The following is a 26,633-nucleotide window of genomic DNA, read 5'->3' as shown; positions in this document are numbered from 1 at the left end:
CTATCTCCACAATGAATATTACACGTTATGGTGTTCCGTAAATTTTTTTTGCCAAAATAAAGACATCTCTATACAGGTTTTTTTTGCCTTGTATCTTAAGTGAATTTCAAAGGTTCTTCAAATAAACATCAACAGAATTTATTCACTAGTTGAAACCTGAATTTCTCCTGCTTTCCCTGGTTGCCTCTCAGTGTTCATCTCCCGTTTTCAACTTACAGTTAAAATTACCACCACAAGGTGGAGTTCTGAACTTTCCAGCATGAACAATCCCTTACATCAACAGGGAGCAACCGAAATTTCTTCTTAACTATTACACTGCAGCCACAGTGTCTGTCATGGTGGTTGGAGCAGCTGCAGGGCCTGTTGTTGTTTCAGTGTCAGATTTGGAGACCATCTTTTCCTCCTGCAGGCAGGAGGATATTCATTGAGCATATTCAACACTGAGCAGTGTTGAATATGGCTCAATAAACCTGAGCCAGGCCCCAGCACATTGCAGTGATTTGAGTGCTCTTTGGAGTGTCAGGTGCCAGCACAATTTAAAAAAATATTTTACTAGTTTTTCTGGCTTGTGGACTTATTAAGGGGTAAGGTGCAAACATGTTGAGGTGCCCACTGCCCTGGGTACTTGTCCACACAATCCCTCACACCCCACAACTCCAAAATATCCAGCTGTTGGGCAGACCTCTGGATAATAACCTTAACTATTTGTCTGACCTGAAGGAAGGACTGAGCAATACAGAAGAACATACTCCTAGCAAAAAAAAACTAGTTTGGTTTCAAGGGTAATCAGAGGATATTCAAAATCTTTAAAATTCTGAACTACTGTAATCAGCTTGGATGGCAAGAAGGGAAAAAAAGAGGGGAGAAAAAAATTAGGAGTGTCATCCCCATAGGTTGTTCCTCTGTGGAGAGAACAGCAAAGGTGTGACTATTAATCACTCCCAGGAGATGACTCCCAAAGCACAGAGTGCCAGCAATACTGAATGCAGACACTAGACTGGTGTCCTGACCAGCAACACTGTCAGTATCATTAGCCCACCCAATGAAATACACTGCAAGTAATGTATTACTGCTACAGTAGAAACTAAAAGCCCACATTGTGACTAACAGCTGTTAAACCAATGCAATGAATACTTATAATAATTTTCTTTCAGCACACTCTGGTCAGATCTGTCCTTATTTCAACCCTTTGTGCCCCACACTGGGTGTCAAAATGGACTGATGCTGTTTTAAGCTGGAGACAAAACAGCACATAGCCACTCTCTCAAATCCCCTCCCTGAAAGGGAAGGAAAATTGAAGTAAAACTTCTATGTTGAGGTAAGAAGAGTTTAATAATTGGAAATACAGTAAAATACAATAATAATGGTAAATAATTAGAAGAATGATAAATAAAAAGAAAAAAAAACCTACAACCAACCAACCAAGTGAGGCACAATGCAATTGCTCATTACATGCTGACAGATCCCAGACCTTCCTTCCTGAACCCAGGCTGGACTTCCCTTCTGTGTAACTCCCCCAGTTTATATAATGGGAATGATGTTCTACAGTGTGGGATATCCCTTTGATCTGTTCAGGTCACCCGTCCCAGTTGTACTCCCACTCAGTTTTTTTTGTGCTCTGCTCACTGGCAGAGCATGAGACAAGGTAAAAAAGGATCTTTGACTTAGGATAAACATACCTTCCCAAAAGAACAAAACTTCCTTATGTTATGAACACCATTCTCATTCTGAATCCCAAACGCAGCACTGTAACAGGTATAGAGAAAAAATGAACTCTACCCTAGCTGAATCCAGGACATTCAATTACAGCTGAAATTTGCAAGAGTGTTTAAAGGTATAAATATACAGTAGAAAACAATAACTCTTAGTCTATTTAAATAGTTTCTCTAGAGTTTAATGCATTTAGTGCTGGTTTTAGTCTCATCTTGTCATGTATATGCATAGGTGACAGTCTTAGAAATATTTTTTTTTCCATTTTTTCTATTGACTAAGAAACACAGTATTGAATCACATCAATGACATTGTTTCATATGATCTTTTTAGTGGTTTAGTAGAGAACGAATTTTGTATCATATAGACACTCAAATGTTTTGGAAGGAAAACCTACACTTATTACCCATATAAAAAATGAATTTTTATAAAGTGGGATTTAGTAAAATTAATTTGCTGTTTAAAGGAATTCTATTATGCCTGTTTAATTGTTGAGAATAAACAATTTCTTGCTTTGAAATTCCGATAGGATTTTCAAACACATAGATTTGCCAAATACATAGTTTTGAAAGATTTTCTTTGTCTTTTTATACAAGTAGTGGTTTATAAAATTACCAGTGTTTCTAGTTTCTTCTAAATGACTACTTTTACATATGCATAACTCAGAACTCAATTTGAATAGTTTAAATTATGCCTTTTAAACATATATTCCTAGAGTCTGAATAGGATGGTAGCACACTTCTTTCAAGAGACAGTTAACCGATGGAGATGATTGGAGAGCTTTGAGTAGTTCAGCAGCTGCTCTGGTGGCTTGTGGTGCTGAAGGGACAGCTCATGGCAGCGTGAGGCAGCAGCGCTGCAGCAGGAGGGTGGGGCAAGGGCCATAGCAAGCATTAGGATATCATCATTATACTGAAATGATAAGAGAAGAATTTTTAAAAGTTCCTTTATAATAAATATAATTGACTATAAACAAAATATTTGTAGTCGTCTTCCTTATGGAACACACTACATTCTCTAGGATCATGGAAACATTTAGGAGGGTTGTGATGAAGTCCTAGCTCAAAATGAATCTGCTTTGTTGCTTAGGGGAAAGCAAACCAAGATATTGGGTATTGGGTCTTTTAAAAAACGTATTTCTCTTCTTCTTCCCTTTATTTTGTGAAAAAAAAAAATAGCACATGATGCATATAAAATATATAAAATATAGCATATGATATGATATTGTCTCAGCTTCCCTGCATATACTTTTTTTTGTAACATCTGGAATGTGATTTTACTCTGTTATGTTACTCACTGTTGAGGAAAAGTTCAAACTATTAATCTTTAATTAAACAAAATCAGCAGAATTTTAAAGATGCAATTAACACTTTGCTCTTATTTTCTTTAACTTCTTTACTCAGTCATTAGGAATTTAAACTCATAATTTGAGCAAAGTTTGAAAATCCTATTGATATTTTCATTTTTTATATGTTATAGGCATGTTCTTCATGTATTTTAAAATGTTCCCTTAAACTTTGTTTTAGCAATAAATATTGTAAGCTGCCTTAGCTACAGCTTTTATCAGTGTTTTGCAATTTTCTGTTTCTTAGAGTGTCAGGTAGTGTCATTTTTGGCCTTATCAAATAACATAAATTCTATATAAAGTTTTGGAGCAAAAAAACGTTATCCATGTATCCAGGTCTCATGTGGAGTTGACTGCAGTAAAATTTCTGTGGACATGAAAGCCCATGGAAGACATCTTTGCCATGGTGGCCTGTAGATCCCTGTGGTAGTTAGTATTGCATGCTACTGCTCAGCTGAATAGTAGCTTCTGTCACCCTCTTCTCTCAGAAACAGTCTCCTTTGATTCCTTCCATTTTGGTTGAGTTTTGCCTAAATTAATATGATGAGTCAAGAGAAAATGAGTATAAATTGAAATAAAATTTTAATTTATTTTTTTATAACACTAGAAGAGGATGTTCACTAGGGTTTAGTGATCTGCATCCTCACAGAGAGTTCTGAGCTACCTGTATCCCCAGCTGACCCTGCTCTGAGCAGTGAGATTTGACTAGATGATCTCCAGAAGTTTCCTCTAACTTCAACTACTCTGTGACCATAAGATTGTAGAATGAGAAGAAATTACCTCTGCTTCCAAGTGAAATGAAGCTACATGAAACAGACTCATGTTTTTATTTCAGATTCTAGGTGATAGCTAGCAGTGTTTCCTAAAACTTTTCTCACTCATTGGGTCCTTGTTTTCTGTGTGAAAGTCAGAAAGGCCATGTGCTTTTCTGTAGTCAAGCACAGTCACAGCGTAAACCAAAAAAATCAAAAGTAACAAAATATTACCCCACAACTAAATTTCTGGCTGTCATTTAGTACTGTCATATTATATCAGAGATTGCAAAGAATGAAAGTATTGCCTTTCACAAGAGTGAGTGCGCTTCACTTGCCATGCTCTAAGATCTTCCCCCTATATGTTGTTGATAATTTGTTACCTCCAGGTAAAATTAGCGCAATGGTGATCGTGACCAAATGTCAAATGAAATTTTATGTTTGGTTTTTTTTTTTCATTGACTCATCATGACTCCCTTCACTGATTATGTTGATGGTAGTTGTCCATTTTAAGTGAAGCCATCCATTTTAACTGATACTCACAATTCTGAGACTCTTCCCGTTGGTGTGATTGTCCTGTGAGGAATAACGAGTGCTATTGCTTAAACCATCACAACTATCTGGGGCTCCTAAGCTTGCCTAGCTCCATATGTTCATATTTAACTGCTTAACTTTCAGTTTCCAGTATGGGATTCCTGTGGCTTTCTTCATTAGTGTTTGGCCAGGCACTCCACACACTTCACAGCAGAGAGCCCTTGCTAACATCTTGTAAGTGGGCTCTCTGGTACCCGCTGTAACTTCAGTAGTCTTTCTTTCCAGATTGTCTGAAAAGCATCCTGCAGGTTCCTGTACATTCTAGGCAAGGGCTGATTTTCTCCTCAAGTAGGGATTTTTCTTCATGTGTGCACTTCTGGACTTGCCAGACATGTGAGCTTTTAGTCAATCCTTTATACTGTCATTTCTAAACTGCACATAAATATAGCTATTCTAATAACCTCTATGCCTGTGAATATGGATTTTTGGTATGAGGGACTGCACTCCTTCTTAGTGGGAGTTATGCAGGCTGCTATTTCAAAAAGTCAAAATATATTTATTGATATTATGGTTTTGTATCATTTCAGGTAACAGAATAGCTTGTCTCAGTCAGCTTTATATATGTGGGAGCAAAGTAGGGCAAAAAACCTGTTCTAACCAGATAACATGGCCTGATTTCAGTATTAGGAAACAGTCCCAGAGGGGATTATATCTCCAAGAGGGTGCTCTAAGTGTAGTCTTCCTTTAGTCCTTTGTTAGAAACAGTTCCTACTCTCCTGTTTGACTGCATTTCACCTAAAACTAGGAACTATTAAATCCTATTATCCTTTCATTTGAGTGTACTTCCATTTATCTCTACCCAATCCTCGTGTCAACAGTTTCAAAAGAAATTAAGGGAGACAAATTTATGGTACAGGACAATTTTTTGTCTTTCATGTGACACTGATTTTTATGAAACAGAATGATCCATAAGCAACAGGTTAAATCAGAGGAGGCTTTTTGCATGTGAAAACATGAACAGGTAGCTGTGATGGTAGTGAACAGGCAAAAAAATCTTGTCCTGTACTTGGGAGAACCAGAGAAAATGAAAAACTATTCCTGCATCTGAACTGAGCACCTAAGCTCTTTAATATCAAGAGTCTCTTTTTCTCTAACCTGATAATTTTGCTAATGTACAGTCTATCTTCTTATTACTCTGGTAATAAAAATGATAATAAAAATTACCCAGAAGTACCCACTCATTGCAGTTTTCTGGTCCTGTAGTGAGAGTATGAAGAGTTTAAGTAATATTTTATCTAAATTTGGAGCTTGATTTAGTCTGTAGGGAACAGATATCTGATCTCTAAGAATAGAATGTTCCTTAACACGCTAAGGTTGCTAAAGGCAGACATCTCAAGAATTTCCAGTCCAAATAGGGATGTGTGACTTTAAGTGCACACAGAAAGGACAGAGGGAGGGCTGAAAGAGAGAGAATTGGTGGGGGAAAGAGGAAGAAAGAAGAGAAGAGAAAGTAATAGAGATGGAGAGAGAGGGAATGAGAGATTCTACAATGGAAGTTCTTGAACAATAAGTGGTCTGAATAATGGTTTGTACAGTGATTAAATGTATGTGTTAGGCTAAAATGTATCTGAGGACTGTCTAGTCTATCTTCTTATGGGAATTCGGATCACCACAATGGGTATTTATCAACTTATTCTTATACATGTGTTGAAATGTGGATTCACTATCAATAATAAACAGCTCCATTATTTATTTAATTGTCCCAACAGATGAGCTGTTTCAAATCAGCATCTAATATAAATTCCTTTTCCTATCTGGAAGCTCTAATTAAAACCAGGTCTAATTTATCTACATCTTTCCTAAAAGATGAAGCCATAACTGAGAAAAGTGCTGCTGTTGGGACTTCAGGAGACACTACTTACCATGTCTTTTGTTTCTGCCAATAAATTACAATATTATACTTCAGTTTCTTTTAATAATATTGTATTTTTGGATCATTATTCACTCTGTGATCCACCATACCTTCAAATCTTTTTCCATTATTTATGCAGTTGTCCATTATTTTCTAATTGTTTACCACTCAAGAAAAAACCTAATGCCTGTGCTTCCCCTCTGCCAAAATAAAAGTTGCTGTGTTCCTGAATTAGAATAATCCTGTTATCATTTGATCAGATCTCTGAATTCATTAAATAACTGAAAGACTATATCTATCTGCGTATCTATCTGCATCTCAATATAATATATTAACATGATTATAATATCAAATATGTAAGTCATATTCTCTTCTCTGATATTCAGGTGTAAATACACTTACTGCAGTTGTCCCTCCAGATCTGACCTCATTACATCTAGAAATACAGTGTGTGTCCTTTTATTGCAGAAATAGTTTACCCAAAAGGAACTATTCGGGGAATACAGCTAGCCTTTCTTTTTCTTCTTTTTTTTTTTCTTCCCTTTATTCTCAAGACAAGCCTTCTCTGTATAATGTACATTATGTGAAGGAAAATATTTAGGTATCAAAGTCATATTCAGGATATGATGCCTTCTGTTCTGAATGTGATGATCAGGGAATTCTCTTTCATTACTCTCATATATCAGCACCAGTTATGGTCCATATAACTGTCATTGTTTGAGTAACCTGCAAATTTGTTGCTGTAATGAAGCTTCCAGATAAACAAAGTTATTTTTCTTTATTAAGTCAGTGGCTGGATCTACAGATGAACAGACAGGCTTATTATGTAAAGATCTGAGGCTATATGTAACATATTTTGAAATGCTGTATATTGATAGGAGAATATAGTCATGGTTACAGCAGTGGGCAGGAAATCACAGTTTTGAGTCTTGGCTGTGCCACAGACTTTCTGTGTGACTTTGGACAAGCTACTCTTTGTGCATTAGCTAATAATACTATCTCTATCTCCCAGGGGTGTTGTGAGAATACATTCATTAATGTTTGTAAGGCACTTGGATGCTATAGCAATGGGCCCATATAAGCACTTAGAGAAACAATCCATTTTTGCAACAATGTGTATCTCCCTGACTAAGGACTTTTTTGTTGGAAGTTTTTCATAGATGCTTGTTATGAATAAATCCACTTTATAATGATACAGTGAGATTAAACTGCCTTTCGGAGTGCAGTTTCGCTTTAGTATTCAGAACAGGTGTAAACAGTCGTAAGTTGGAAAGCTGTTCCCAAGAAAGAGAATACCATTTTATAATCAGACATTTGAATACAAGAGATACCTCTCATGATTCATCTAGCTCAAAACATGGAGGATTATTTACATCTGTATCTGTCTCACAAATAGTTTATTCTATTTTAAGCACTTCTCATTACATTGTCTAAACTACCACCTCAGGCAAGTAATTTCATTGCCTAATTGCCTTTAAAGTTAAACAGTTTGCTCAAATGTCTACTCCACTTTTTTCCTTGTGGGTATAGGCTGCTCTTTCAGTCTGTCCTTTCTTTCTGAAATAACCTTCACTCATATGTGTTCAATTCAGACACACCATGCAGTTGCACCAGGTTAACAAGGTATTGCTTTAGTGCTGATGGGAGGTAAATTGGTAAGCCACAATAACTTGATTTGATAATTTTCCTGGCTGAGTGCTGATCAGTGTTAAAATCTGAATGTGAGTCTCAGGACATTAGCACCAAGGAGCAGAAAAAGGGTAGTCAATATTCCTAAGGCTATTGGAAAGGAGTTGGTGAGAGCTTTCCAAACTAGGAGAAAAGTTGCTGCAACGACTTCATAAAAAAATTGGTTTTGCTATGGCTTGTTTTGTTTTATTTGTAGAAAGTAGTAGCAGCAGACACAATGTACAAGTAAGAGATTTGGAAGAGTGTGAGCTGTCAGTAAGGACAATGAAGGGGGCTCTGCAGGTTTTGAAGCTCAGAAAACCAGATATCTGTTGTGATTCCATGTAAAGCTTTTTAATTTAGTAGTTGAGTTCAACAAAAATTTTTATGAAATCATCATTAGAAGATAGAAACCCTATAAATGTCACAATGGTGGGAACATACTATGTCCTCTCCTACTGCATTAAATGTAGAGAATTGACATGGTCTTAAAAAGTATTGAACTGTAGGAATTCAGTTAATTGCAGTTAAATACAAGATGTAAACATACAGAAGAACAGGCCTCATTTGTGCTGGGGTTCAAGAAGTTGCTTGTTTGCCATAGAGTCCATCCTCTAGTGAATAGAATTGCTTTTAATAACATTCCCATATGAGTGACAGTGTAAATGCTTCTCAAGATGAGTATTATATTATACTATAGTTAATACTCTCCTCACAATGCAAGAGAAAAGAGCTTTGTAATTTTTTTGTTTTTCTTATCTCTGTGAGAATTGGGGATTGAATGGGGTTGATATCCTCTATTATACACATACACAACATATACTACTCTGGACAGAAGAATAAAAAAATGAAAGTATACTATTGCAGTGTTGTAAAAACCTACTACAAAAGGAGCCACATGCATCAACTCCCAGTCTCCACTTGAATTCACAACCGTCAGGCTGCTCCCCGTCTCATGTATGGTTATTTTCTGGATTTAGCAAAAGACTCGGTACCATCTTCTCTCAGTTTTTCAGTAAATGCAGGACCTGGTTCTTAATAAGAATTCCAGATTCTGTAATTTAAGTTGATGCATGTTTGAAGAAAAATTTATCAATGAAGTCAGGAGAGAAAGATTTGTTTCACAATTGTTAGTGAGTCAGTAGTTTGTCTCAGTTCTTGTACATTCTAACAGCTTTTCAATTTTTAGTTTATTCATGTCTGGTTATTGATCATTATTTTAGTAAAATACTTTGTTACCGGAAATTTCCTGTAAAAATACTTTGTCATAGTGCAGCAACACTAAGATATCCACTAAATATTCAGGAAAAATGTAACTCAAAGGACTGCTTTTATCTTTTCAAAAAAGTAGGAAATATTTTATATTTTGTGTCAAATTAATCCTCTTTAAGACATGGTATGAATCACACAAAAATAATTTGGATGCTAAAATTATTGTAGTTTGAAAAAAAAAAAAAAGTTAAAAGAAAAGGATACCTGTTTTCAAAATTCAGCTCTGAAAGCCAACTACAAAAATATCATCACCACAAACAGTGGAAAATTCAAATTTCTGTTAAAGAATTTATTGTCATATGTTGTGTCTGTCAGAAAGAATATTACACATATTTGGTAGTATACCTGGAAAAAGAAAACAAAACAGTAAAAAGTACTGAAACTTTTCCAGTTTAATTACTTTTTTTTTTTAAGGACTGCCTTCTTGAGAATGCTTTTCTGTATGAGAAGCAGCAGGGTACATAATCTGGAAAGAGTAAGGCCTTTTTCTATAACAAAGTAAATTGTAGCTATTTTTTCACAACAAGAGGTCATTGGTCATATATGGATTTTCTCCATTTTGATAGGACATTATTGATAAAAAATGTCATACCTTTGGTATGTGTTTAGGATTGATACCAGTTGCACATATTTACTTCAATAAAATAAATTCTGATTACTTCCAGATCGCCTGGTCCCTCAGGCTGTACTTAATATGCAATTAGATGTTGTCTTGTTCATACTATTTCATATTTTAGTTTACTACATAAAGTGCACACCTGCTTCTTATATCCCCCCTTCTATTGTTCTGAAGTGATTTGAAAACAAAGTATTTTAAAACTTTATGGTTCCTAATGGAAGAAAATAAAGATTTGTTACATGTAGGCAAAGAAAAAACAATTTAAAAAGTGGTTGTCATTCAAAATAAATCCAAGATGTCCTTTTTAATCATAACAATTATTCTACTAAATATACTGCTTTTTACTAGTTCCTCAATTCTAGAAGTAATTGTCATGTGTTTTGGGAATTCAATCTGTTCTGACTGTATAGAATCCATTAATTTTCTGTGGGGAAGAAAGAAGAAAAAAAAAGTTTTTCTGGTCTAGTTTCTTCATAAATTAAAAAAAAAAAAAAAAAAAAACCACCACCAAAAAAAACCCCACCAAAACCAAAACACAAATCAAGCTGCACTTGGTTCCAGTATTTAGCCTCTATGTTTTTATTTTAAATGGTTTTACTATTAAGGCTATGACTAGGTAGCTTCTATGCACTACACTATAACCACTTTATAGGGAAGATACGAATACTTCAACTCTTTCAAAAAGAAAAGAATGGATGGGAAAAAAGACTTTACCAAGTTTCAGTTCTGTCAGAGGTGACTGGATGTTTTTGTTTACCTTTACATCTTACATTTACATCTGAAATGATGCAAAATAACTCTTCTAAATATCAGTAAAGGTCAATTTTGTAAATACTATTCTCAGCATCTTGAAGCAGCTGTCTCATAGAATAGGATGACTGTAAGGGGAAACACCAAAGTCTTCAATTCTAGATATTCAGGTGTGCACGCAGTTAGACTCACTAATCCTATAGCTTGTTCTGTGTTCATTTCCTTTTGCATTTTCAGGCATGATTTCAATTGAATCATTTATGGTTCTTCCATTCAGATTATAACAGCTATTTTGGAGCGGATAACCCTCAATGGCTGTATATGAGACATTGCCCGGGGTGCCTCCAAGATGCTTTTGAGCTGGGTAAGGAAATCACTGAGTGTTGACACGTTCTCAAAGCACTATGGCATGGATTGAGAGCATAGCTTATAAACTGTGTTACTGACCTATTAGTCAATGGTTTACTGAAAGAATAGACTATACCAGTTTCTTCTGAAATGTTGAACAAAACCAAATAAACATTTTTTTCCTAAAAAAAAAAACCCAGGTAACAAGTATTTTTAACAAATTAAATACAGTATATAATCTGTATGTGGTAATTCATTAATAAAACCTTCAATTCATCATTGCCCACTTCTGATATGTCTACTTTTAATATAGTAGCCATTCAATGTATAATATGCTAATCTAATGTCTATTACTGCTATATTAGTACACTGGTGTGGTAAATCAGACTCAGATTTTTACTGTGACTTTAAGGTCAAAGCTGTTTCTGCAGGCATGTCTTAACCAATCTGCTAGTTTAAGATTTATACTTGATTCAAGCTGTAATGCCTGTATCATCCTTACTATCTACATATGAGCTTGCACACTCCTGTTTAGACAGGAACAATTAGTTATCATGACTCATCTCCCCTTTCACTTATGTACACAGACAACTGAAAACTTAAGGGCTTGTAAACCTGCACCTGTGGAGTACACAGGCTGTAGGTGTGGGGCTTTCACTGAGTGTGCACTAAGAAATCAGAGAAAGCATTAATCTCTTGTTTAAAAGCCTGAAGATGAGTATGTTGATCATTCCATCATGATAATGATGACAATGACATTTCAGCACAAGTGTGATGCTAAAACATCCCAGGACTTGGCACTCCACTCCTCTATTTAATGTTAAGCAGTGTCCAGGGAGAGAGTATATTCTGCTGTAGAGAAGGATGTTTTAATTCCTACAACGTTTGTATAATGCTCTTTGTAATGCTTTATCCAGCTGAAATCTGGCTGAATCAGCTACAGTATCTCCATGATTTTTACAGAGGTTAATTTAGGCTGTGCATTATCACTGCCCCATGTACCAGGGGTCATATTTTAATACTCGTTTTTTTTGTTACGTGTCAAAAATCTTAGATGCTCCATTTCATGTTGTAATTAAAGCTTTTTATTTCAAAATAATGTAAACATTCAGAAAAAATAGTTCCTATAAGGGCAGTATAATTTAAAATAAAACCAAATAGGTTGTTTGCCTCTTAAAATACGTTTTTCACAAAAAGTTTTGTGAAAAGGTGCTATGCTGCGGCTACTTCCTTAAATATAATAAATTATAGGACTCCTGATATATCTGGTAAATAGAAGAAATAAACTTCCTACAAAAACAAACAGACAAGCAAATAATGAATAGATTGTGCGTGCAAGAGAAGGTTTTATTGACCTGCAGTTTCTGCCATAATCCCTCCCAGGTGCATAGAGATAGGCCTCCTGTGTGTTAATTCCACAGCGTCCAGTAATGAACCTGAGATTAGCCTCTAATAATCCACTTTCTTCCAGCTGTGGAAAAAAAAAAAAAAAAGAAAAAAAAGTCTTATACCATTTAGTATTAACTGGACATATTTAATAAGAGCTAGAGATTCACTAATACTTTCCTTTTACTTTATTATCGAGAACCAGTGGACAATATTATACATGAATGGCTTGTAAAATGATTGTTTTATATTTCAATGGCAAACAAGTTTCTGTACTCAGATTAAAGATTTGAATTTAACAACCATTTCACTTTTACTTATTCCTGAATATAGACCCAGATGAACCTTAATATATAAAATTCTCTCTTTTAATGTCATAGTCTGATAATCTCTTGAAAACATGAGAATGTTTAGGTTAAAAAAAAAGAGTGCCATAGTGGTAAACACATTTTAGTTTATACATAAAATGTAATAATTGTTAATTCTGTGCATGCAATAATTTTAACTGTTTATTGGAGGTTTTGAATTGTTTTAAATCATCTCCGCTTAAAATTTGTCTGAAAAATATTTGCTTCCCCTTCACTAGCTTAATAGCAACCAAAGATTACTTCTTCTCAGGAATATCACCCATTGTGCTCAAATATTAGAGGCAGTTTGTCTTTTCCACATATGTTCAGAACATGTTTTAACTTACTGTGAGGGGCCTGGTGGTGTTCTGGATATGTATCACTTTTGCTGCAGCTCCCTTTTATACACACCACAATAAGAACTGCTAATGGAAAGAATTCAAGTGGCTGTTGAGGTCTAACTTCAGCTCCTGATCAATTTTTGTAAGACCCAGATTTTGAAAAATGTGGAAAGTCAAAATCTAAAGAAAATTGAAGAAGGTTCTCTGGTTAAAGTAAAAACTATAGGTCAAAGAGTTCATTGCTTAAGTTGCCAGTGAGTGTGAGTTTGTATAGCAGAATTCATTTTCATAGAATTGTTTTTTTGATTTTTTTTTTAATTTTCCCCCTCCACTAAGGTGGAAGAAAGCAATAAACACTGCAAATCTGTTAGCTTACTCACTTTTCCATGCAACACTGCTGTTGGCCATTGTATAATGGTTTGCTGTGACATGGCTCATAGATTTTGTGTGAATTCAGCATGGCTTTCTCTGTGGGTCTCTTTCTCAATTAAGAACTTACTCCTTGAAGGTTGCAGCATTTTAGTTGTGTATTTTTAAGCTGGACCATCAAAAAATGATGCTGGAAATCTGGATCATAACTACTTTCCCGTAATTTCATGTGTTTAATCATCCTGATTAAAATACAAATCCCTTTTCCGAAAAAAAGAGTGAACATTTGTATTTTGAGAAGGGTTTATAAGTCCAGATGATCTTAAAATACATAAAAAGTAAAAATATGACCATAATTCCTCTGAGTTTAATTGTAATTTTTGTGAATAGCACTACAGTCATTGGAATGTTTGAGCCTATGCCTTGTACATCAGTCTTAATTGTGAGTTTCAAGAGTTGTATTCTCTCTCTGAATTATCATAGAATCACAGAACAGTTTGGGTTGGAAGGGACTTCCATAGATCATCTATTCCAAGCTCTCTGCCATGGTTAGAGACTTCTTTCACTAGATCAGGTTTTTCAAAGCCCCATCCAACCTTGCCTTGAACACTTTATTTTTATTTCAAGACAAAAATGTTGCAACTGAAGGCAGGTAGAAAGGCGCTTTTGACACTGTACAATCTCTCTTTGGAATAAGTAGTTCTCTTTGTTGCTGTAATCTGCTAACTAGTCAGGGCTTTTTAGGTGAATGAAAGCATATTTTGAAGACAAGAATGGATGAAGGCCATAGATAAACCAGAAAAATAACAGGGAGTATAAAAAGGATGGGCAGACGGATGCTGCAGTTAATACAGGTTCTCCATTACAACACATGGACTTCTTTCCATTAAATTCCAAGTTTCTTCTGCTCAAATATAAAACTAGCCACAGGCAGCCATAGTACATGTAATCATGTATTATAGAAATTAAATCATATCATTTAGATGTCTCTTTCTTCAGACATCAGAGTATTTCCTCCTGAACAGGTTGTGTGAAATTTTGGTACATCTTGAATTAAAAAAACCCAAATTAATCCATACTTTGGAAGGCAATAATGAGTTTCAGCACTGCAGATTCTTCACAGAGGATATGCTGCCCGTCTCCCTCCTCACTGATAGTTCATTCATTGCAGCTCACGTATTTTCTCATATGCATACAGTTTCCTTAGGATCTGTAATGGTGGCAAATATCACCAGTGTAGGAGTTGGATTTTAAGGCTCTAAGTTTTTCAATCCCAGATGCAAGGAGCTTTCTCTATGTATAAAATTCCCCAGGTCATAATGCTGTCATTGTTCTCAGTAGGAAACCCTAATTGCAGAGCTAGTTGGATAAGAGTTGGATTAGCTGGCAGAGTGTTGTCTGGAAAATCTTTCAGCTGTGCAATGTTATCACTTCCCCTACATCCCTCCGCCCCCACCCCTGAGGATTCCTAGCCTACTGCATTTGGTGAGATACATATGTTTTCCCCAGCTACAGGAGCTGTGAAGGGTTCCTCTGGGATATCTAAGTATAAATACCCAAGTGTGTCTTCAGTTGCTAGGTTATTTTTAGTCAATGGGTGGTTACCAAGTCATCTATAATTGTGCTGTTAAATGTGTCAGAGCAGCTACTGCAAATTGAGGTGCTCCCTGTAACAGGTGGAGCATATCAAGTAAAATGAGAGAGGACAAAAAGCAACATTTCAGCACTGAACTGCTCAAAGATTTGAATTATATAAGGGGATTTCTTGGTAGGCAGATGTGAGGAGGATGATCCATGAGTACAACAGCGATGAAGGAATATGGTAGCATTGTTTTACTGCATGTGGTGGTTTAACACCTGTGGCTAATTAAACCTCAAATAAGCCACTCCCCTTTCTCCAGCCCCCATCTGGTGAGAGAGGAACAAAAGCAGAGACTGTGGGTTGAGACAACAAATTACTGAAAGCAAACAACAGTAGAATAAGAAATGCACAGTGGCAACAGCAATATTAGTAACGAAAGTATAGAAAAGAGATGGCTTTTTACACGAGAACGGTGTTCACTAACACCTCAGTTTAGTTCCACGTGCTGCTGAGACAAAGACAAGGCAAGAGATGTTCCTGCAGCTGGCAGCAGCTCACGGTTATTCCTGAGACAGAGGCAGCGATGATGTGGGCGATAGAGAACAGCGATATTCCATTGGCCACGCCCCAGGGCGCTGGGCTCCCCCTCTGTGAACAAACCTAGGACACTGCACTGCACACAGTGCCTGTGCTGGTGCATTGTGTGATTTCAGATGTGTGCTTTGGGACAATTTACCAGTGGTTCAAGGGATCAGAGTGGTCTCACAGGACCTCTAACTTCTTCTTAGGTAGCTCCTTTTTGGGTAGCGGCCAAAAGCTGTTACCAAACGGTGCTGCTGTGTGGGAGAACGTTCAGCGAGTTCCCAGTGGAAAACTGTCTACATGGCATTGACTGCTGGCACAAATCTTTATAAATAGAAAAGAGGAAGAAAATCATACCTGAATAGAAAGTCAGTAAGATGGTAGGAAGAAGACACAAACAGCAAAATAACGCAAATGAAAAGCCAAATGAAACAAAAATAACTTAAAAAAACCAAACCCTAAACCATCAAAAGTTCTAAGTAAGCATGCACTGTTAGCAAGGAGATTGCACACTGATAATTCTAAATTATCTAGGCCGTGCTATCCCTTTTATGAATCTGCCACTAGGAGACAGGACAGGAAGCAGCGTACAGTCTGTCAAAAATATTAAAGGTGTATTAATGTATCACCTAATTTGGTAAGTCACGGGAAGAAAGAAGAAAATTTTAGGTGCTAATGGAAAGAGTCAAACGTATTTGTGGTTCCTATGATAGCTGCATCATGTCACAAACCAGAGATCAATAGCATCTCTTTAGATGTTAATTTCTACTCCAGTGGCAGTTACCCAGCATCAGCTGAAGATCAGGAATAAAATTTTGAGGACTGCTGTAGTTGTGCATAGCTCAGAAGCAAAGAAATGCAAACCAGACACTGGTATGCAGAGAAAAGAGGAGAAAAAAAATAATTAAATACTGCTAAAACTAATTGGTGGAAATATATTTATCTGTGCTCATTCCTATATACTCAATATATCTTCTATTTTGGTTAGATTCAAAACAGAAAAGGATTTATAATGCTACTTCAGGCATATGTGAAAGATGAACTGGATGAATTTCAACAAAATAAAATGTTAAACTTAGCATCAGGAGAAACATTCTAGCTGAGAGAACCACTGGGCTGGAATAATCACCTCAAGTGGCTGGTGACAGACGATTGCCTGAGTAACTCAAAAGTAACAAAAATGAAATCCAGTGGGCACTGGCAAAAGTTTGGTCTAGATAACCTAATAATAGCTATTGTCTTCTCTATTTTTTTCCCAAAGCCAGAAGTAGTTTCCAAATTCATTACTGAAAATGGGCTAACATCACATCTTGTGCTCCTGCATTTAGATCTGCATTGGCCATGCATAATTTGGAGGTTTATTGCATGAACAGGAATAAAATAGTTATGCAAAAGGCATTTGACACAGCTGGAAATAGTAGGACTTCATTTCTAGGTATTTCTAGGATTGTGGAATACAATCTGAACATGATTGTTTTCCAGGAATTTTAGCACATCTTTATTTATGAAATATCTCACTAGTGAAGAATAAATCTTGCAGAGTCTGGTAGAATCTTCTCACAAAATTAAATGCAGAGTATAGATAATTTTTTCAAGTCTCTATACTTGAGACTGCTGCTGTTTTTGCTACCGAGTTCCAGTTTTAGTAATTCTGTAGAACTCGACTGAATTTTTGGTGAAAAGAACAAATGAGCTGTATTTTCAAGAGAGAACGCAGATTTGAAAATTATGCACTTCATTTCTCTTCTGCTTTCTTGTAAGATCTCAGAAGATCTTCTATCTCTTACATATTTGCTCTTGCTCCCTGATCATCAGGGAAATGTATTCCTCACTTCTCTTCGCAGCTACAAATGCCTTCTATATCAGAAATGTCTTCCAATGCCATCACCATCGTTTAGCAGCTTTCAGGTGCCAAGCATTGCTCCTTCAACTACAAAAAACAATGAGGAAAACTCCTGTGGAGTGGTTCCCTAGAAGTAGCTCCTGCTAGGATCACAGTCTTTTGCCTCTGTATTGCTGGAGATGAATGGGGTCAGAGCTCTGGACAAAGCCTGGAAAAGCGGCCTGGAAGTTGTTTGACAGGTGCTGGGAATGCAAATCTTAATCAGCTGAAAGATAAGGGGGAATTTTTATCAGTGGAATTTATTTACAAAAGTCTTCCAGCAACGTCTACATGGGTAACTTGAGTTATCCTTAATATTTTATAAATCTTTATGCAGGTGACAAGTAAAGAAATTGAAGATGGATGTTTTTGAATAGGATTTGCCCTATTTGAAAAGTCCAAAGCTATCTAGAAAACACAAAACTGAGAGCAAACCATATGTAGTACAGCAAGTGGCGTTGCCAGGTACTACTGTCCTCTCAAATGGGAAGTCTTCTGGAATCCCTTGTTGCTATGAGACTAAATATATCTGTACAGTGTGAGTGCTGAACCAGATTTTGCTCCCACTTCCACTAGTGTGCAAGTAGAGTGGCTCCCCTGTGGACAGGGAGCACAATGACATGTTCTGATGTTTTGTTTATGAAGGGTCTGTTCTAAAGGCTACAGAAACCCAGGAGTATTTGTCTAATTAAGAGACTTAAAGAAGCGAGACTAGTTGAAATGAGAGAAAGCACCATCTTGCACCTCAAAAAGGAGCAAGGAACAAGCAGTTGGGGCTTCTGACCCATTGAGAGAGGATCTTCATGTACCTTTAGTCAAAAAGGAAAGCAATGAGTCAAATTTTTCAGAGGATTTCTCTCTAAATGTGTTAAAACTAAAAGACATGTATTGCTTATTCTGGACTGTATAAACTCTAAAGTTTGATACTTTTAAAATCCAGTTACCTGTGGATTTTAAAGCTGCTATGTCAGTGGGGGGGCAGGGTGGGGGAGAGATTTGTTTGCTTAAGTATAAAATGTGTGAATTTGCTTTAGCTACTTGACACATTTTCTTTCACCCGGAAGACAAATAAACAAACAAAACCCAACTTGAACTGTGCCCAAGCATGGCAAATTTCTCACGAAAGTGTACATTTCAGAAGGAAAGATTTACAGTGGAATTTCTCTAGTGTAGCTATGACATTGCTTTAACATTGCATTGCTGTAATGTTCAAATATAGTAAATGCAATACATGGGTTTATAGGGATTTGTGTGAAGTTTAAAATTCAAAAGATGGTTGTTTTTAATGTTTTTCTGTGCTATCTGTTGAAAATGAAAAGGCACAGGGACGAATTTAAGACACATCAACAGCATGGGATATGTTTGCACAATAAAAATACTGATCTTTTATTAATCTGTCCTTTCAAGCATCTTCCTGGTTTCTTAAAACTAAGCAAATATTTAAATATTAAATATTACAAAAAATCCCAAACAAACAACAAGACCAAAAAACCAAAACCCCAATTCACATCATAAACGCAGACGTAACTAAGGTGCAATGAAAACAAAGCTCTCAGCGTGCAAGTATTCCCTTACTTGGTCTAAATCTCCAAAACTATGGATGCCTATCCCGGAGAAACCGCTGCAGCTCCCTGGCCGTCGGTGCGTTACCGCCGTTGTCAGCGTTATGCACTGAACCTACGCCAGCCCGAGCAGCAGCTCCGCAACCCGCGGCGCGTCGCGGAGCTGCACGGCGCCAGGACCCTGCGCCGTCCCGCCGTGCCCGCGGGGCGCTCTGTCCGCCAGCCCTCTGCCCGCAGCCTCCGCGGGGCAGCGAACCGCACCTGCCCTGCCCGCAGCCTCCGCGGAGCTGCGAACCGCACCTGCCCTGCCCGCAGCCTCCGCTGCTGGAGCTCCTCTCCCCGCATTTCGCGTCCGCCGCCCGCTCCGCCCCGCGGGCCATTGCCGGCCGCGCTGCGGGACACGCAGGCGCCGCGGAGGTTGCGCGGCGCAGCGGCGGCTTTGAACGCGAGAGGCGCGGAGCCGCATCGCCTGCGCGGGCAGAGGGCACCGGGAACGAGCCCGGCTCGGGCAGCCCCCCCTGTGTGGCCGGCAGCACTTCGGCGTGCGGCTGTTAACCCTGCCCTGCCCCGCATCGCCGAGCCGCCTGTGCGCGCCGAGCTCGGTGCCCTGAGCGGGCAGCCCCGGCCGTCGGGGAGGCCCCCGGGTGCGGAGCGCCGCGCAGCGTCTGCCCCTGCCCGGGGGGGGCTGCACCGCGTCCCGCAACGGCGGGGCCGAGCGCGCAGTCCCCGCGGAGCGGCCCCGCGTCGCAGCACCGCCCCGGCCTTCCCGCCCCCCCCGCCCGGCTGCTCTACGGCAGCCGGTGGCCGCGGCAGGGTCCTTCCCCTGGAGTGGGAGGGCGGCAGCAAAATCACAGCCTTGGTGTTTCGGGGTTATTTTTATAGGCTGGTTTGTTTTTTTTTTTTTTTTTTCCGGTTCGGTGTTTTTTTGTCGTTTTCTTTTTCTTTTTTATTCTCTTTTTTTTTTTTTTTTTTTCTCCCTACGCTGATTTATTAGATTCTTTCATTTGCACTCCTGTTTTCCGCGGGGATTGCTGCAGCGGAGGCATCAACCTGTAGACCGAGAGAGCCCGCCGTAGCCCGGCGCGGCTGCTCGGAGGGCGCGCTGCGGTGCCACCGCCGGGGCGCGGCCCCGGGACAGGGTCGGCCTCGCGGGCGGACGGCGGGCGAGGGAGCGGGGCCAGCCACGGCGCCTGGGGCACCTCCCGGGGCCGGGCGACGAGGAGCCCCCGCGGCGGAGGTGCGAGCCCAAAGGGAGACCAGCGATCAGTGCAAGAGCCCCCGAGCGTCCCCGCGTTTGCCAGGGACGGCGGAGCTGAACTGACTTCCCTCCCGCCTCCCGCACCCGCACTGGAGAGCATCTCCGAGCCGGGGGAGGAGGAAGGGGGTGCAACAAATTGCCGCCAGCCGGGAGAAGTTGCAGTAAAGAGAGATCCCTCCCTCCCGCTCCCTCCCCTCCCCGCTCGCTCTCTCCTCCCCGAGCCGTGGCAGCGAGCAGCGGAGCAGCGGCCCGACGAGCGAGCGGCACCCGCAGCCCGGCGATGCTGCAGCGGCTCCCGCGGAGCCTCGGCGGGGAGGGCCCGGCCCCTGCGCGCCCCGCGCCGGCCGGCGGCGGCGCGCCCTGAGCGGCGGCGGCGGCCCCGCGCCCCCGCGGCGCAGCGGGCGCTGTTGCGCAACCCTGCCCGGCACTGCCGGCTCCCTGCCCCCGCCGCCGGCTCGGCGCGGCTCCCGCGGAGACGGAGCGCTGATTCATGGGGCCCCGCGCCGGCTGCCTCGGCGAGGAGAGCGCGGCGCTGCCGCTGCCCCCGCGCGGGGTGTGAAGCCCCGGCCCCTCCTCCGCAGCCCCGGGCTCGCCCGCCCTGCTCGGGAGTGTGGTCCCTGCCGGGAGCCGCCGCGCCTGGCGCACAGAGGGAAGCGTTGATGCATCGCTGTGGAAATTCATTGTGTGACTTTCTGGGTATTTACTGAGTTTCAGACCGAGATGCAGCTCTTGAAAGCTTTATGGGCACTAGCAGGAGCAGCGATCTGCTGTTTTCTTATATTTGTCATCCACTCACAGTTTCTTAAAGAAGGTAATTGTATGTGCATGTCTACATATCCTGTTCTTTAATACTGAGATCTTTATGAGGTGCCTTAATTATTTTTACTGTTTCCAGTATGTTCTATTTACAGCAGTGCTTCCACGCTATTTTTCCTTTCCGTTAAAGCCTTCTCAATTTTGTTGCTTTAGATAATAGGTAGGCTTAGACTTACATCTTTGGTAAATGTATATATGTTATATGTGCATATAAATATATATATATGGAATCTGTATGATGTTTAGAGTCAATGTTTTAGCTGACGTCTCATTTCTTTATGGGGCATGTATAGTGTATAGAAAATATTTGTTGCTATCAGATGACCACAAAACAGTAGTCATCATGGGAATATTAATAAACCAAAAAACCCCTTAACAAGTAAACGTCTTATTTTTATACCAAATCAATAGGCATCCTTTGCCTCTTCCTTGTTCGGTACATTTTCAATAGATGGCACTAAAGTTCTATGGAAAGGGCAGGGCAGAGCAAATCCTGGGCATTCAGCATCTTCCTTCTCCTCACTGCCCCGAAACGGGAAGAGGCCTGTTCGTGGCTTCAAGGCTCTTGTTTTTTCCACCTTGTGGTCAGAAAATTGTGATTACAATTTACAGGAGACAAGAATTTGGATTGTGGGGCAGGCTTTCCTCTTTTTTTTTTTTTTTTTTTTTATTTTTTTTATTTTTCTACTTGACTTGAGCGGAAAAAAATATGTTTGATTAAGTGAGTAGAGGGATTTTCCTGGGAGTAACCCTTGTATTGCCCCTTTTCTGTTTTGTTTTCTTTCCTCGAGAAGTTGGTATTTTCTTTTTTTCCCCTACTACTGAAATAATTAGTCCCTTTGTTACTTGTGTAGCAAACTCTAGTTTGAGATTCAAGTGTGAATCCTGAAAAATGTTATATATTTGGTGGTGTATGGAAAAATCCAATCTTTTTAAGCAGTGTGAAAAACGATAACACAACAATATGGGGGTGTTGGTGAACCCATTTTTTCTTTTTTTACCATTGTAATATAGTTGAGAGTATAGCTGGAGGAAAAAGGAACCAAACTCATCTTGGAGTGCTGGCTGTGTAAAACAGGGAAAAAACTTTTTTTGTGACTGGGACAAAACTTCACTCAAGTGCAAAGTGACTACCTTGCAATCACTGAAGTATCAGTACTGATTTTAATTTAGTGTCAGTCTAAGCAAAGCATGAAACTCTGCTTTCACAGATTTTTTTTTCCTTTTCTGAAATTAATAAACTCTGATTTGCCTGATTTGCCTAATTTAGAAGCATTATTCAGATAGCTCCAGTGCTAAAGGTTTCTCCTTTAAGAAACCTACCCATGCTGTAACTGCATTGTATGCAATGCCTCCCACATAGTGACTTATTTAACATTCTTTTAAAATGCTCAGACAACTGTATTTTTATATATCTGTCTAATGACATGGCCTATTTTGAGGAGATTTCGCAGAATTTCAGTCTGGTTTTTTACACTATTTGCCATTATACTGTTTTTTTTTTTTTCTTCTTTGGTCTTTTAGGGCTTGATGTCTGTGTTACTGTTAAAAAATCCTTAAAAGGAAGAGCATTTTGTTTCTCTTAAAATATTTCATCCTGCCCTGTAGGAATAGAAAGCTAGCAAATTATTTCATAAAAACAGAGTCCATGGCCGTACTTGAAGGACTTTTAACACATTTTACATTTCTCTAGCAATTATAACTATTCTTAATATGGACTGCAGACAGCAAACTGAAGCTCTTTAGCTTGTTGGATAACTTAATTACATCAGTTTGTTTATGTTTGTTCCCAAACCATTTCTGTTTTCTTTAGCAGTGAGAACTATATACTGACTAAATTGCATGTAATGGGGTAGCTGTCAGACTTTTCTTGACAGGTGCTAATCTTCACGATAACATTTTGACCCTTTCTGTATAATTACTTCAGCAGTGTATGTGTTCCTTCTTCCCCGTAGTTTCAAGAGACACTGAATAGTTTGATGGAGTTGAATGAAAGTCTGTACAGTATGACTGAGTTTTTTCTTTATGAAGAACTTTTAAAATCCAATAGAAGTGAATGGTTTAAACATAAAATATTTAAATGAAGGCATATAAGAGAATGAGAAATGGATAACACTGGATTTAAGCTATGTATTGTAAGCAGTTTGTAGAATAAGATTATGTTTACTTTTTTCATTTTAGAACCTGGTGTTTTATGTTACTTTCAATAAGAAAGCAAAGAGAAAGTGTGAGGAAAGAACTAGCAAATAATTTAACCATATGCCTACCACATTACTTTATTAAGTAAATATGTATAAAGAAGGGTACATGTGAGATTACCTCACTACCTTCATAAGATTTGAAATAGTTTTCTGATGTCAGAGTTATCCCTTTACATTATAATTCAGTAAAAAGTTAGGAACACTATGTCCATTGGACATGATCTTAGACTGTTGATTTCCTGGCAAAAAGATTAATTTCCCATTGGAGCCTAATGAGCTACACAGGCTTGCTGTTTGCAACACAGCTGTGTGGTCGAATTCCTGAGTTAAATGCTTGGACATTTTAATTTGATTATTGCTTGAGCAGAAGGATAATTTCCTGTTGTCCCAAAGAACATTCAAATAAAGCCACCAGTTTGACTAGCTTGATCAGATTAGCTGATAACACCTATCTCCTGAGACAAGTTGATGGTACAAGTCCCTACACCAAACATTTCTTTTGTATGCAAGACGATTTAAGAAGAATGACTTGTAAAATTAATTAAAGTTCAAACCTGTTTTATTAATGCATGTTCTTTCCATTTTTGCATGTTTCATAATATTTACTGCTTATTTTCCCAGAGCTAAGTTTGAACAGAAAACAGACATAATCTTCACTTCATACAAAATTATACCATTACTACATGTATTTTTCTGTGTTCATTTTCCTTTTACTCACATGGAATTACTGATGTTATGTGGTAGCTTATGCTCTTATGACACACAATTAACACAATGTATTTTTATAATTTCAGTTGTTCTGCATGGCTATAATGTGTAGAATTTCCATGACATCCAGCTGAAATTTATTACCAGACACAAATCCTCCTTCAGTCTCATTCATAAATATGAGATTGTACATTGCAACAGTCAACTGAGATTTTTTTTTCATAATTAATGTTAATTTCGTGTTAATTAGTGTTAATTTTGTTAATTTTTGTTCCTGTGCTGAAGTGGGCCTGTCTTAATTCTTAGATATTTTTATAGCCATTTGTGAATTGAGGCAATTTGGTAGTAGCATTACATTACTACCATATAAATGGTGTTAAGAAACAATGAATGCTTGTTCTGAGATGAGTGGGAAAGAGCTGTTTAAATGTCTATTTTCATGAATATGTTTTTTTCAGGAAGTGAAGAATGGGTGGCACAGGGTGCCATTTTTCCACACTTAGGCTTTTGTGTGGAAATACAGGTCGTCCTGTGGCTAATCCCTTCCCCTATGTCCAATCTGTCCTTCAGTGTTTCTAAAAGATGAATAGAGCTGTGAACCCAGAAAAGGGTATTGTGATATATAATTGCAGTCCCATGCCTGTCTGATCTTCCTGCAAAGCAGTTTAACATACTCTAGTCAGCTGCAGTCAGTGTGAAGGAGTGTTAAAAATTTCAATACCTAAACTTTTTGCATACACTATTGAAAATTAAAAGTTACCAGGTATATTCACTACCCATGTCTGATTTTAAGTGATTCACTAACTGATACTGTTTCACACATATTCAAAGAGAAATGAAAAACATTTGAGTTGATGTTACACCCCATAAATTGTGGGAACTCCTTTGCCTCTGACAAGGACCCCTTTCATGCGGTAGAACGTTTTAACCATTCCAACACTGCAGTGATAGGGAAAGGTAAAGGATACAGTTTCTAAATGTGTCTTTGAGTATCATGGAAAGTAGGGCAGTTAGGGAGTAACTTCAGAAGGGTGCGTGTACGTGGCAGTCAGAATGTGTTACAGCTCGGGATATGCTTTAAAGCTTTGTTTATGTGCTGATACCTCATTAGGAGATAGAAATATCTAGTTTATCAAGAGGTGTGTTGATATTTTGAATGGTTTAGAAGATTTGGGTGATATTAGCCTTGTTTGGAGAGGGACTGCACAGAAGCAGACTCAGTCTCAAGAATCTTGCTTATAGAGAATTGGAATATTCAGATCCCAAAACCATATTCCTAATCTATTGGATAGATGTTCAGTAAGCTCTGTAAAATAAGGTGACTTTCTGTTGATACACTGCAATAGTTGAGACAAGAGAATTCCAGTACTTCTTTTATAAACAGATAATTATGGCTATAAACCAAAATTTAGTATAATTTGTGAAAATTTAGTGCATGCTTATATATATGAATAAGGTATTGGTTAGCAAATTTTTCATAGGTCTCTTTCTTTTTACCCTTGGGCAAAAGATAGCAATTATTGGTTACACTTGTAGGCACTTCTGTGTCAATTCTATTTATAGGAATTAGTGTCAAAATAGTGAAAAATGCTACAGCACTTCTTTTTTGAAAAGAGTGCAATATTACACATAATAACGTGGCTAAGTTTTATATTAAATATCTTTTTTTCTGACACTTTTTATACAGATTTAAATACTTCATCCTGCTCTAAAACTACAGAAGAATCTTTATGTGTAGTTTTGTTTTTAGCATGTACATTTTGATACTGACAATAAGGCACATATTCTATTTAGCTGTGTAACCCTAAACAACTCTGCTACTCCTCTGCTAACATTTGAAAATGTCTACTGACAGTATACCCAAGATGATTTTTTTAAAGAATGTTCTGTTCATAGAACCTGATGGCTTGAGGAAGCTGGTATTGCTAGTGTTTACTGCTGTGAAAAACCTTTTGAGGAAAGGATTTGTTATCTTCTAAAACGTTTTGAGCCTTTGGCTCTCAAAATTTTCCTAGAAAGAACTTGAATGTGACTTAGTATGGCAGATAATATTGCTGTCCTTTCATTTTTCTTTTATCTTCTAAACATAAAAAATTGCTTGAACCAGTTAGACACAGAAAGATAATTGCTTTTCAGAATGTGGGGAAAAAAAGTTTTGCTTTATTTTATTTTTTCAGTTTTCCCCGTTTTATGCTGTACCTGTGTCTCAAAACAGTGAGATACCTTGCATACCAGATGCGCTGCATATGTTACCTATATTTGGTAAAACTGAGATGAGAACAGTGTGTCCCAGCTGCAAATTTGCTGAAGGGTTTGCTACATTTAATGCACTGTAGTATATTTTTTTCTACTGTCTATCTTCCCTGTAGTTTTTGCGAGGGGTGTTGTGAAGAGACAGATATGAATGATATTTTCAGCTCAGGACATCAGGTAGAGAGAGGCACAGAATGCAGAAGTGGAGGATTTACTCTTCCCATCCAGGAAACAGAATTGGTGGCTGAAAATCCCTAAGCTTGAATAAGGGTCTACACAGGAAAGAAAATGTGAAAGGTATCCAATTTTTATTTTTTTTTTCATTTTTGATTTAGTTTTATGGAAACTAAGTAGAATTAAGACCCAGTTCAGTGGCTGTGTGAGGGTGGGTGGTGCATTGGAGCTTCAGAAAAATAAGAGGGAGTCCTGCTTTGAG

General features: G+C 38.5%; 1 protein-coding gene across 2 annotated transcripts in view; it reads left to right on the top strand.

Moving 5' to 3' along the window:
* Positions 1-26,633, top strand: part of LOC131591843 (chemokine-like protein TAFA-5) — a 407,699-nt gene that overhangs the window by 92,487 nt on the left and 288,579 nt on the right. The window contains exon 1 of one of the 2 annotated variants that reach the window (XM_058862946.1): positions 20,796-21,030. The exons of the other annotated variant lie outside the window; for it this stretch is intronic. Within the exon in view, the coding sequence (XP_058718929.1) occupies positions 20,940-21,030 (91 nt within the window). The 5' untranslated portion in view covers positions 20,796-20,939. Of the gene's footprint in view, positions 1-20,795; positions 21,031-26,633 lie in introns of those variants that run through there. 2 annotated transcript variants of the gene reach the window in all.

This window comes from Poecile atricapillus, chromosome W, assembly GCF_030490865.1.
Source record: "Poecile atricapillus isolate bPoeAtr1 chromosome W, bPoeAtr1.hap1, whole genome shotgun sequence".
Lineage (NCBI taxonomy): Eukaryota > Metazoa > Chordata > Aves > Passeriformes > Paridae > Poecile > Poecile atricapillus.
The sequence above is the reverse complement of the archived record's forward strand: the minus strand, read 5'-3'. Positions and strand labels throughout refer to the sequence as shown.